Source organism: Trichechus manatus, unplaced genomic scaffold, assembly GCF_000243295.1.
Source record: "Trichechus manatus latirostris isolate Lorelei unplaced genomic scaffold, TriManLat1.0 scaffold00035, whole genome shotgun sequence".
Taxonomy (NCBI): Eukaryota; Metazoa; Chordata; class Mammalia; order Sirenia; family Trichechidae; genus Trichechus; species Trichechus manatus.
In genome coordinates this window covers 9,584,486-9,597,431 of record NW_004443971.1, presented here as the reverse complement: position 1 = coordinate 9,597,431, position 12,946 = coordinate 9,584,486, and the positions used below count along the sequence as shown (strand labels likewise).

The 12,946-nt window shown below is 43.3% G+C and overlaps 1 protein-coding gene across 1 annotated transcript in view; it reads right to left on the bottom strand.

The window, feature by feature from the left end:
• Positions 1 to 10,976: 10,976 nt before the first annotated feature.
• SLC26A9 (solute carrier family 26 member 9) overlaps positions 10,977 to 12,946 on the bottom strand; it is a 20,693-nt gene continuing 18,723 nt past the window's right edge. The window contains exons 19-20 of the mRNA XM_004375217.1: positions 12,351 to 12,428; positions 10,977 to 11,024 (exon numbers count right to left, since the gene is read on the bottom strand). Coding sequence (XP_004375274.1) covers positions 10,977 to 11,024; positions 12,351 to 12,428 — 126 coding nt within the window. The remainder of the gene's footprint in view (positions 11,025 to 12,350; positions 12,429 to 12,946) is intronic.

Below are 12,946 nucleotides of genomic sequence, written 5' to 3'. Positions count from 1 at the left end.
TTGTAACATGTATCAGTACTTCTTTCCTTTTTATGGACAAATAATATTATATTGTATGGATATACCACATTTTGTTGTATATATTTTTTCCATTGATTTAAATCTTCTTTAATTTCTTTCAACAATGTTTTGTAGTTTTCAGAGTATAAGTGTCATACTTCTTTTGTTAAATTTATTCCTAAGTATTTTATTCTTTTTGATGCTATTGTAAACAGAATTGTTTTTTAATTTCATTTTCAGATTGTTCATTTCAATTATATAGAAATACAATAGATTTTTGTGTATTGACCTTGTATCCTGCAACTTTACTGAACTCATTTTTTAGTTCTAATAGAAGGGTCAAGTGTGGGCATCCTTGTCTTGTTTTTAATTGGGAGAAAACATCCAGTCTTCTACCATTAAGTTTTTTTGTGAATGCCCCTCATCAGGTTAAGAAAGTTCCTTTTTGTTCCTAGTTTATCTGTTTTTTTTTTTTTTTTTTTTAATCATGAAAGGGTGTTGGATTCTGTCAAATGCTTTTTCTCTGTCTGCTGAGATGCTCATGTAATTTTTGTTTTTTATCCTATTGATATGATGTATTATATCAGTTGAGTTTTGGATATCCATTGCTAGCCTCTATGTTTTTTTTTGAACAACTGTTATTTTCATTGGCTATTATGATTTAAAAAAATATTTTATTTTTGTTGTTGAGAACAGCAAAAACATACACAAATTCAAGTTTCTACATGTATGACTCAGTGACATTTTTTGAGTTGTGCAACCATTCTCGCTCTTCTTCTCTGAGTTGTTCCTTCCCTATTAACATAAACTCACCACCCTTCAAGGTCCTATTTAATCCCTCAAGTTGCTGTTGTCAATTTGATCCCGTATAGATAGATCCCAAAAGAGTATAATACTCAAGGCAGATACCCTTTACTAGTTATGCTAAACTATTCTTTGACTTTAAGAAGACTTCAGGGGATATTTTTGATTCAAGGTTTAAAGATTATCCCAGGGCAATAGTTTCAGGAGTTCATCCAGTCTCTATGAATCCAGAAAGTCTGGACTCTATGAGAACTTGAAATTCTGTTCTGTATCTCCCCCTGCCCCTCCAATCAGGACTCCTCCACAGAATCCTTGATCAAAATGCTCAGTAATGGTAGCCTGGCACCTTCCAGCTCCTCTGGTCCCATGGCATGGATGCAATTTACTACACACTCCACTTTCTTCTCCTTTTCCTGGCTCTCCCTTCTCCTCTGCCACTCCAGGTGAACAGAGACCAGTTGTGCCCTGGAAGCTACCTGTAAGCTTTTAAGACCCCAGGCACTATGCGACAAACCAGGAGGTAGAACAAACCACTAAACGTGTTACTAGGCCAATTAACTGGGATGTCCCATGAATCCATGACCCCAAACCCCTAAACCAAGCAACCAACTATTCTCTATTTGATATGACATTATCATTATACTTTCCTTTACTTCTTTAATCATGTTTTCTTGTAGTTCTGTGCACATATTTATAACTGCTATTTTGAAATTTTTCCTGTTAAATCTGACATGTGGTCTCTCTCACAGACAGTTTCTGTTGCTTGCTTTCACCCTGCAGTGTATGGGTCATACTTTCCTACTTCTTTGCATGCCTCATAATTTTTTGTTGGAAACTGGATATTTTAGATAATTTATTGTGGCAATTTTGGGTGCTGGCTCCCCATCACCCTCTCCTCTCTGCCCATATGGCTTATTTGTTTGTTCATGTGTTAGTGAATGGCTGGATTATTTAGTGAACTCTATTTCACCTCCTCAGTGTTGAGCCTCTGATGTTGCTCCTTGGGGAGGTGTAGTTTTGTGTATGCCACAGTCAACCTGGGATAACAGTGGTTTTGGTAGGGCTCTCTTCCTCTCTTTCCTTTATCACACCCAGCTGTTAAACTCCTCTAGTTACTAATTGCTCCACTGATTGCTCTATTGTTTTCAATAATGTCCTGGGTGATAAATTGTTCTACCAACTAATCCAGTCAAATTGTGACTCCTGTAAAAGAATAATTTCTAAGGTCAGTGTTTGATCTTTGTTCTGACCCCAGGAGGGCTCCTCCCAGCTGTCTTATGGCCTGGTTCTTTCCTGCAAACTAGGGGGCCTATAATCTAGGCTGTATCTTCATTAAATCCACATATCTCCTCCCAACTTCCTTTCACCATAACCTAACTGATGAATGTGGAGGATGTGTTGAATTTGAAAAACCATCATCTTGCTGTCATCATAGTAACGATAAGATCAGATAAAAATCATCAATGGATGCTCAATCTAGGGGGAAATGTTAATAAGGAGCAGAATATTTGCATGGTCTTAAAGTGTCTCCTTGTAGACTGCTTATTAACTTCAAGGGAGAAAACATCCTAGTAATTATACAGTGGAGACATTGGGCAATACCCTGACTAGGTAATCAAAATGAGTTTCACCTATGAGGGATGGATGGACATCATGTGCTTCCAGATATGATATCCAGAAAAGGACAGAGCATTACCTATGCAGTATTCTGGCAGAGAATGCAAAACTTCCATCTAATCATGAGGAAGCATCAGATAAATACAAATGAGGAATATAAAAAAAGAGTAAGTGAACCGCAGTCTTTGAAAATGTCAGTTTTATAAAAGACAGACAGGTTGTGGAAATGTTCTAGGTTGTTGTTTTTAAGTGCTGTTGAGTCAGTTCCAACTCATAGAGACCCTGTGTGCAACAGAACAAAACGCTGCCTGGTCCTGTGCCATCCTCACAATCCTTGCTATGTTTGAGCCCATTGTGGAGACACCATGTCAATCCATGTCTTTGAGGGGCTTTCTCTTTTTCACTGATGCTCTACTTTACCAAGCAGGATGTTCTTCTCCAGGGACTAATCCCTCCTGATAACCTGCCCAAGGTACATGAGAGGAAATCTCGCCAGCCTTGCTTCTAAGGACCATCCTGGCTGTATTTCTTCCAAGACAGATTTGTTTGTTCTTCTGGCAGTCCGTGGTATAGTCAATATTCTTCAACAACACCATAATTTAAAGGCATCAATTCTTCTTTGGTCTTCTTTATTCATTGTCCAGCTTTCCCATGCATATGAGTTGATTGAAATACCATGGCTTGGGTCAGGCATACCTTAGTCTGTAAAGTGACATCTTTGTTTTTGAACACTTTAAAGAGGTCTTTTGCAGCAGATTTGCCCAATGCAATACATTGTTTGATTTCTTGACTGCTGCTTCCATGGTTGTTGATTGTGCATCCAAGTAAAATGAAATCCTTGACAACTTCAATCTTTTCTTGGTTTATCATGATGTGCTTATTGGTCCAGTTGTGAGGATTTTTGTTTTCTTTATGTTGAGGTGCAATTCATACCGAAGGCTGTGGTCTTTGATTTTCATCACTAGGTGCTTTAGTCCTCTTCCTTTCAGCAAGCAAGGTTGCACCATCTGCATATTGCAGGTTGTTAATGAGCCTTCCTCCAATCCTGATGCCACTTTTTTCTTCATATTGTTCAGCTTCTTGGATTATTTGCTCAGCATACAGATTGAATAAGTATAGTGAAAGGATACAACTCTGACACACACCTTTGCTGATTTTAAACCACACAGTATTCCCTTGTTCTGTTTGAACGACTGCCTCTTGGTCTATACAGGTTCCTCATGAGCACAATTAAGTGTTCTGGAATTCCCATTCTTTGCAATGTTATCCATAATTTGTTATGATCCAAATAGTCGAATGTCTTTGGATAGTCAATAAAACACAGGCAAACATCTTTGTGGTATTCTCTGCTTTCAGCCAAGATCCATCTGATGTCAGCAATGATATCCTTCATTCCACGTCCTCTCCTGAATCTGGCCTGAATTTCTGGTAGTTCCCTGTTGATGTACTGCTGCAACTGCTTTTGAATTATCTTCAGCAACATTTTACTTGTGAGAGATATTAATAATATTGTTCGATAATTTCCTCATTTCACTGGATCACCCTTCTTTGGAATGGGCATGTATTTGGATCTTTTCCAGTCAGTTGGCCAGGTAGCTGTCTTCCAAATTTCTTGGCATAGATAAGTGGGCGTTTCCAGTGCTGCATCTGTTTGTTGAAACATCTCAATTGGTATTCCATCAATTCCTGGAGCCTTGTTTTTTGCCAATGCCTTGAGGGCAGCTTGGACCTCTTCCGTCAATACCATCTGTTCTTGATCATATGCTACCTCTTGAAATGATTGAACGTGACTAATTCTTTTTGGTACAGTGACTCTATGTATTCCTTTCTTCTCCTTTGATGCTTTCTGAGTCATTCAGTATTTTGCCCATAGCATCCTTCAGTATTGCAACTCTAGGCTTTTTCTTCCGTTCTTTTGGCTTGAGAAACACAGAATGTGTCCTTCCTTTTTGGTTTTCTAATTTCAGGTTTTTGCACATTTCATTATAACACTTTGTCTTCTCAAGTGGCCCTTTGATATCTTCTGTTCAGCTCTTTTACTTCATCATTTCTTCTGTTCACTTTAGCTACTCTACATTCAAGAGCTAGTTTCAGAGTCTCTTCTGACATCCATTTGGTCTTTTCTTTTTTTCCTGTCTTTTTAATGACCTTTTGCTTTCTTTATGTATGATGTCTTTGATGTCATTCCACAACTCGTCTGGTCTTCAGTTATTAGTGATCAATGCATCAAATCTTTTCTTCAGGTGGTCTTTAAATTCAGGTGGGATATACTCAAGGTCTTACTTTGGCTCTTGTGGACTTGTTTTAATTTTCTTCAGCTTCAATTTGAACTTGCATATGAGCAATTTATGGTCTGTTCTGCAGTTGGCCCCTAGCCTTGTTCTAGATTAAAGGAGGCTAAAGAGGCATGACGGGGCCCCGGTGGTGCAGTGGTTAAGTGTTTGGCTTAAGTGTTTCAGAAGTTCAAATCCACCAGCCGCTCCTTGGAAACCATATGGGACAGTTCTACTCTGTCCTATAGGGTTGCTATGAGTCGGAATCGACTTGAAGGCAGTGGATTTGTTATTTTTTTTGTTTGAAGATACGTGATTAAATTCAATACCTGAACCTAGATTGGATTGTGTGCTACAAGGAAAAAAATGCTACAAAGGACCTTTAGATCTAGTGACAAAATTAGAATATGAATGGCAGAGTAAATAAAAGTATGTGTCAATGTAAATTGATGAAATTCAAAACTTTACTGTGGTTATGTAAGATAATGTTTCTATTCTCAGGAAGTATACACTGAAATATTTAGGGCTTAAGGAACTTATCCTCAAATGGTTCAGAAAAAGGTTATATATATCCATATATATATAGAGAGAATTACAGACTAAATGATAAAGCAAATGGGGTAAAATTTTAACAATAAGTGAATCTGGGTGAAGGTCTGAGGCGTCAGTAGGGAGGTGTGGGGAGTGCAGACTGCGCTGGATGACATGGTCAGAGGGGGGGTGACACCATAATGCCTGTGTATAAAAATATCCTTGTAGTTAGTTATAACAACAAAATATTTTTTGTAAGCCCTTACTTGTATCAATATACCCACAAGGCTAAAACTCTATGCTAGTTTACTTTTTGAACCTTCTAATGCGCTCTGATCAGGGCTGTCATTATTACCCAATTACAATAATGCTTCCAATCACTTGGTTTTATCTACATGCGCTACAAGCACGCGCTGTTATTTTGGTTGCTGCCGGTGTTTTTACAGTCTCTGATTTTGTCAAGTTAACTTTTTTTTTGAGAATGAAGTATTAATTAAAGGAAAAGAAGGAGCAATATATGGAAATTACAATTTATGAGTAACATTAGTACAAAAAACATTACTAAGGATTCCGTATGGTCTGGTATGGGAGGAGGTCCGTGGGTGCGGGGGTGATACCATGAGTTAACTGCACTGGGTGACACCAACCCTAGTGAAGTCACTGGTAGAGGGAATAGAGTGTTTCTTATATTATTTTTGGTTTTATAACTTTTTTTTAGTTTGAAATTATTTCCAAATAGAAAGTTAAAAAAAAAAAAATTTCTTCTCTTTTTTATTTATGTTGAAGGAAAGTGTTCACTTTCAAGTCTGGAAAGTAGTATGTAGGTTACATAATTCTAAATAATCTACTTTTCTAGAGCCTTAGAGTCAGAAAGCGCCTTCCGTGTCATCTTGGACAATCTGCTATCTAGAGCTGAGGCTCCTTTGACATCCCTGGCAGGTGGTTGGCTTACCTCTTCTTGAACAAGTTCAGGGACTCAGTCTTAAAAGTACTCCACTCTGGTTTTAAATGGTGAGATGGCCATCTTATGGATGTTTAGGTTACTACTTCTAAAGACTCCTAAAGAGCATTGTAGTTCTGCAACTATAGGTAAAAATGGCTTTTAAAGATGAGAAATTAAAGAAATGCATCAGATTTAGATCCCTCTAATGTGCCACTTGAGGGCATTGGTGGCTCAGTGATAGAATTCTTGCCTTCCATGCGGGATTCACGGGTTCGATTTTCAGATGATGCACCTCGAGCACAGCCACCACCTGTCTGACAATGGAGGCTTGCATGTTGTTATGATTCTGAACGGATTTCAGTGGTGCTTCCAGACTAAGAAAGACTGGGGGAAGGCCTGGTGATCTATTTCTGAAAATCAGCTAGTGAAGACCGTGTGGATCCCAGTGGTCTGATCCACAACCCATCATGAGAATGGAGCAGGACGAGGCAGCTTTTCGTTCCATTGTGCATGGGGTCACCAAGAGTTGGAGGCCAACTCAATGACAGATAACAATAACAATGTGCCACTCAAAACTCTTTTATTAAGTATGTTGGGGTAACAGTTCTGAGCAGGCTCACCTGCCAGCCTGTCCCTGGAGCCTTGCACTGCTTCTCCCTTCCTGCCCTGGGATGTCTCTGATGCCACAGTGTGGGATACCTTGGGAACTGCTCTGCACTCATATCCATGCAACTCTGAATTGTTGGGAAGCTAATACCTGTGGGACCACAGGAGCAATGGTTAAACGTTTCTCTAGGGCAGTTCGGAGCATCATTTCACAGGGCTCCTCAGAGTGCCCGGTGGAATGCAGCCCCAGTTGCCTGAAGCAGTGGCTACCTCAGTCACTCATTCTGGTCTCTCCTTCCCTGTTTCACTCCTCCTGTCCTTCACTTCTGCTCCCTGGGATCACTTCCTTAATAGCTTGTACACAAGCTTTTGTCTCAGGTTCTGTTCTCAGGGACACCCAGGCTGAGATAACATCATTAAAAAATAATCTAAAGCTCAAATGGGAGGGATGCTAATTGCTAATTTACGTAAAGTCCATGGGCCAACTGAATAGCAGGATAAAGCGCCATACTACCACCACCACCAGTTGCCATTGAGTTGATTTCGACTCATGGTGACCCCATGTGTGTTAGAGTAGAACTGTGCTCCATAGTGTTTTCAATGGCTGATCTTTTGGAAGTAGCTCACCAGGACTTTCTTCTGAGGCACTTCTAGTCTGACCCAACCTCCAGAATTTCAGTTAACAGCCTACGACATTAACTGCACCACCCAGGGACCCCAAAAGCAAGACTAGTTTATCTTAAATAAATATCATTTTGGAACTCCCTGACTTCTACACCTCTGCAGTATTCCCTCCTCCTTCCTTGGCCCATTTCTCCCCTTTCTAGCTCTCCCATCATCTTTGTATCTCAATCCCAATGCTCATTCATCTCCCTCCTTCCTTTGCTTTGTCTTATCCCTATTTTTTCATCTCTTTCCACTTAATCCTGTTTCTGCCTCCTTCACTCCTTTGCTCTTTGTTTTTCTGTGATTTTTCTCATGCTCCTCCATTTACTATGGCTAGTAAACAAAGTTGAGACTTAACCAGCTCACTAGACACTTTAGTCTGGTGGTCTTACTCCTTTAATGTGTCTCACAAGCAAGGGAGAAGAAGGTGGGATTAGATTGTGCATTCCCTAGAGCTAAGGACTCTGAAAGCTTTTCTGAGTATTGTTGAGACTGGTCCTTAATAGACATCTCATGAATGTTGAGGAGTTATGAGTGAAGAAGTGTGACCAGAAGGGGTGATGGGAGTTTGACTTCCCTTATAGTCACACAATGAAGAAGGAAGGCAGAAGAAGAATTGATGCATTCAAACTGTAGTGTTGGTGAAGAATACTGAATATACCTTGGACGGCCAAAAGAATGAACAAATCAGTCATAGAAGAAATACAACCAGAATGTTCCTTAGAAGTGAGATGGCAAGACTTTCACAGGATTACTTTGGACACATCATCAGGAAAGACCAATTGCTAGAAAAAGACATCATGTTTAGTAAAGTAGAGAGTCAGCGAAAATGAGGGAAACCCTAATGACATGGATTGACACAATAGCCAGAACAATGAACTCAAATATACCAGTCATCATGAAGATGGCACAGGACTGGGCAACGTTTTGTTCTGTTTTATATAAGGTCACCATGGGAGCCGATTAACAAAAACAACATAGCCACAAAAGCCAGAGCTGACTCTGGGAACTGTCCTGGGTATGTGGATCCCTTAGGCCTGTCTCCTCTCCCACACCTCTGCTCTTCAGATGGGCTGTGAAAGCTTCTTCATTCCCAGGAGTGTCTAGTATCTAGACAGGAGCTGGGAGACTCATGAAGAGATCTTACCTCCTCTTTGCTCCTGCCGCGGGATAGCACCAAGCAAGACCACGTGGCGGTGGTTCTTTTTTGCCTCTCCATAAAACCACCCAAACACGTTCATTCATTCACATTTCAAAACCACTTTATTACCAAAATGAACAAAAGAAGAATGGCATTTAAATTAAATAAATTACGCAAATATCTCGAGTCCCGGTCCTCCCCGGGAAACACATCATCGCAGGTTAGCATCATTAAGAACATTCAAAAGCATTGACATTCTGGATTCTTTTGCTGTATTGCCCCTCCTCCTGCCTCGATCATGTCCAGAAGAGTGGTCTATGTGAATATGTTTGTATTCTTTTCGAAATATTCTAACAGTGAAGTTTTCTTTGATGTCTCCCCTCTGCCCCGAGTGCTTCCAATCTTACCTCTGCAGTGGTCTAGGTGAGTACTTCATACCCTTGGATGTGTTGTAGGATTCCCCCTAAGCCCTCACTAACTCCAGGTCATTATGACTCAAAAAGCCCCTTCAGTTCTGGGGGTAGCCTAGGGGTTAACTGTCACTTCATCAAGTCCTCAAGGGGCCTCTGACTTGGGATGTCTGGAGGCTTTGTGACCTTCCCCCGACTTCTGGGCCTCAGCTGGACTTTGAAGGAGGTGGAGTAGGGGAGCGTGAGTTGTCATTGGTTAAGGTTCTTGTCCTCCTGGAATTTGGCACTTCGGGTGCTGGGCATGGTGAATCCCAGATAACATTGTCTTCCGCCTTCCAACTTTTGAGTTCCATTGGCAGCCAGATGGCATAATGAATTCACAGAGAAGCAATACTCTTAGGCCAAGAATGTGTTGGCCCTTTGCCAGTACCCACTCCTGTTAGAAGACTTGCTAGCAGACTGGTTCACTCAACACACAGGCACACAATGCAGGTCAGGCTGAAGGTAGGAATGGGGGAGCTTTTTCCAGGCTGGGCCAGCCCAACCTGTTGGGGCAGGGGCCGTTAAGTTGAAGGAGTTTGGGAGAAGCAGTGGGGAGAGGCCAGAAGTTTTTCTGTGCATTTCCATGGAAATTTTACAAAACACTTATACTTGGAACCTATTTATTTTCAAGTTAACTGTGGGGTTTCCTCTAGTTCCCTCCCTATAGCGTAGAGAACTTGACCTCCATTCTCAGCTTTCCTAGAAGGAGATGGCCCCAGGTCCTGAGTTTGTTGGGGAATCCCTGTGGAGGAAGCCCCCACCTGGATCAGCCCCTCTCCATGGGTCTGCACCCAGCTGGGGGACTCAGCTGGTCCCTAGAGGGCATCCTCCCTGGAAGGTGGTCCTGGGCCAGGAGCTGATGAGTCAAATGACTGGCTCTTTGCCAAGTGAAGTCAAAGGCAGATTTCCCGAGGAGAGGAGAAATTTCCCTGATGGGTCCTGAGGTCAGGAGAACTGTCAGCACCCAGCTCTCACCAGTTTGCCCTGGGTTGGCACTAGTACCTCCTTCCCCCGCCAAGTCTCAGGTACAAAGAGGAATTTCCGAAAGGCTTTATGCAAAATAACTGGTATCTATTGGTAGGTTGCCAGAGGATTCTGCCAGTGGCTGAATCTCCCCCGCTTTTGGGTTTCTACCCAGCTTCCAGAGGAAGGGTGTAGCCCCCGAGGGCAGGGGCACTGATAATGTTTCAGGAGGCTGAGGCAGCTACCTTGGTGAGGTGGGGTGCTGCCCCTGGGAGATAGCTCTGGTGGTCTTGAGGACCCTGGCCACTCCCCAGGCTAGAGTCTGATGTGCTGCATAGCTGTGGTGCTCTCAGCAGCCTTGGGGCGAAGAGGAAAGGGACAGCGGCTCTGGGCTGGTGGGGAGCACATTGTTCTGAGGAACTGCCAGGGTCAGCCACGGAGTCCTAACCAAGCTCAGTGCCCAGTGGTTATGAATCCCCCTGGCTGCAGCTGGGGTCCCTGTGCTCTGTGGCAGCTTGAAAACCTCCACTACCAAGTCACACAGGCCCAAGGACACTTTCAAGTCGTATGCTCCAAGTCAGCACAGGCATAATTTCTCTTCTGTTCTTGGCTCGCTCTAAAATCCTGGAAGTTAGGGGTTCTGTTGGCTGTCATGGGCAGAGCCTGGGTGGGTGGAGTGGAGTCAGCAGGAGGCTTGCTCATGGCTGGCCAGGGCCCTGAGGGTCAGGGGCAGGGCGGAGAGATGGGTTCCCCAGGCCCTCACTCCTGTAAGAGCAGTTTGTCCACACTGCTGAAATTGGCTTTTTCTAGAGATGCCAGGAGGGAGGCAGGGGAAGGAGAGAGGAGGAGGAGGCAGAGAGGAGCCGAAGTCCTGGTGAACGTGCTCCCTTCCACCCACCACTCCCTGCGGTCCTGGGCTCACCCTCCATGAGTCCCAGGTGCCAGGCACTCTGGAGGTAGCATGGGTAGTGGCCGGGCCCTCACAGGGCAGTCAGAGTCTCTGCGTGAAACATGCTCCCGAACATTTCCTGCAGGGGTTACAGGAAGGAAAGGGCAGGGGGCGGCATTAGACCTCATGGGTTCAGAGTGGTGGAAGCCAAGATGTGACTCTATGGACCACTGGCCAGGAAGAAGCATCATGAGTGTGTACGTGAGTGTGCGTGTGAGAGAAAGTGAGTGTGAGTCTGTGAGTGTGTTTCTATGAGTGTGTGTGTGCGTGTGTGTGTAGGCACAGGGGAAGGCAGGGTGAGCAGCCATGGCGGTGAGCTTATAGAGCGTTGACATGAGAATATTCCCCACCCCCCACCTGTGTGCTGTGACCGTCCACATTCCTCCTCCCCCCTTTTAGCTTAAAAATTTTCATCTGGAAAAATGAGGGAATGGGACAGATTAGCTCTGAAGTCGTTTCTTGCTCTAATAAGCTATTTTGGCCCTATCCAGGTTTTTGGGAAAGTGTTAGAGATTATAGCTCTACTCAGTAACACATGGGGTCATCATCAGTCGGAATCGACTCAAGGCAATGGGTTTGGTTCTTTGGTTTTTGTTAGGGATTCCAGGGGGGCACAGAAATCAGTCTGCCAGATCTTTGTGGCTCCAGCTGTATTTTCTAATGTCTCCCACATACCATAAACACCCTCAGAGACTACAAAACTCAAAGTCAGAAGGAATGGGAAGAGGCACAAGAAGAGATTATTTTTAATAGATCTGAAGCCAGATTAAACCTAGTCATCTGGTTTCTTTTAATTCAGGGCATTGGGTTAGTGCTAATGTTCATGTCAGGGCCTTAGGGCCCTGTGAAGATAGGAACCCCTCACATTTGCAAAGCATGTAGTTCTTAAGGCCAGTTCATACCCATTAATAATTCACACGAACCCTTAGAATTCATCTGATTCTACCAGAATATGTGTCCTGAGGGCAGGGGTCTTTGTTTATTTTGTTCCCTGCTGTATGGCCTCCCTGGAACTGTGTCAGGTAAGTAGTGGGAACTCCATAAAATACCTACTGAATTAATGAAAGAACACATAAATCCCCTACTCATCTTGTAGATGGACAAGTATTAGTGATATTTCCCTTGTTTTACAGATGAGAAAAACTGGAGCTCAGTGGAGTTATGTAGCTTGCCCAAGATCATGTAGCTGATGTGTTGGAGAGTTAAGAATAGATATTAGTTTTCCAGGACTTGGTCCAGTGTCTCTCCCTTCCCCCATGATGCCTTTCAGGGAGTGAGAAGAATGAAGATCTGGCTTGGAAGTGAGAGAGCCCAGCAAACACTTTATGTCTGAGAGGGTTTCCTTCCTTCCCTCCTCTCCCAGTCTCCCATCCCACCTGACCTTCCCAGGCGCCCCTCAGCTCACCTGCTCTAAGTCCCAGTAGCTGGGGCCGTCTTCCTGCAAATCGTCGTCGTACAAAGAGAGCTCGGGGTCCACTGGAGGCTGGAGGGGGGAGACCAGTGTAGAATGAGCTCAGTGACAGAGAGACCGTCTGGCGCAGTGTGGCAGGAAGGAAGACAAAGGGCAGACTGTGGGTGGGCAGCATGTTTTCTGATGTGTAACTTGCCCTTCTGTCCCTTCCCGCGCCTCCTTCACCTGCCTCACAGAATACAGCACAGCTGTGGGCTTCCGTCTTACACAGACAGGTGCGCACCAGCGTCTGCCCTCCTTCACGGGGCACTGCGGAGGCGTGGTGTACTTGTCCAACTGCCTGAACTGGAGGACTTCACCTCCTCTCCCTGGGGATCTGTGCCCTCATGTGTGAAAGCAGGACAATCAAACTCGCATTGCTAGCCTTACCCCACACTTTGGAAAAGGTGGGTGTTTGTCTCTCTTTCTCTCTCTCTGTATATAATTTATATATTTGAGTACATATAATTCCCTATTCTAAGATCAGGAAATGGAGATTAGTATATATATATGAATATCTATAATTTATATATATGAATATCTTTTTCCCG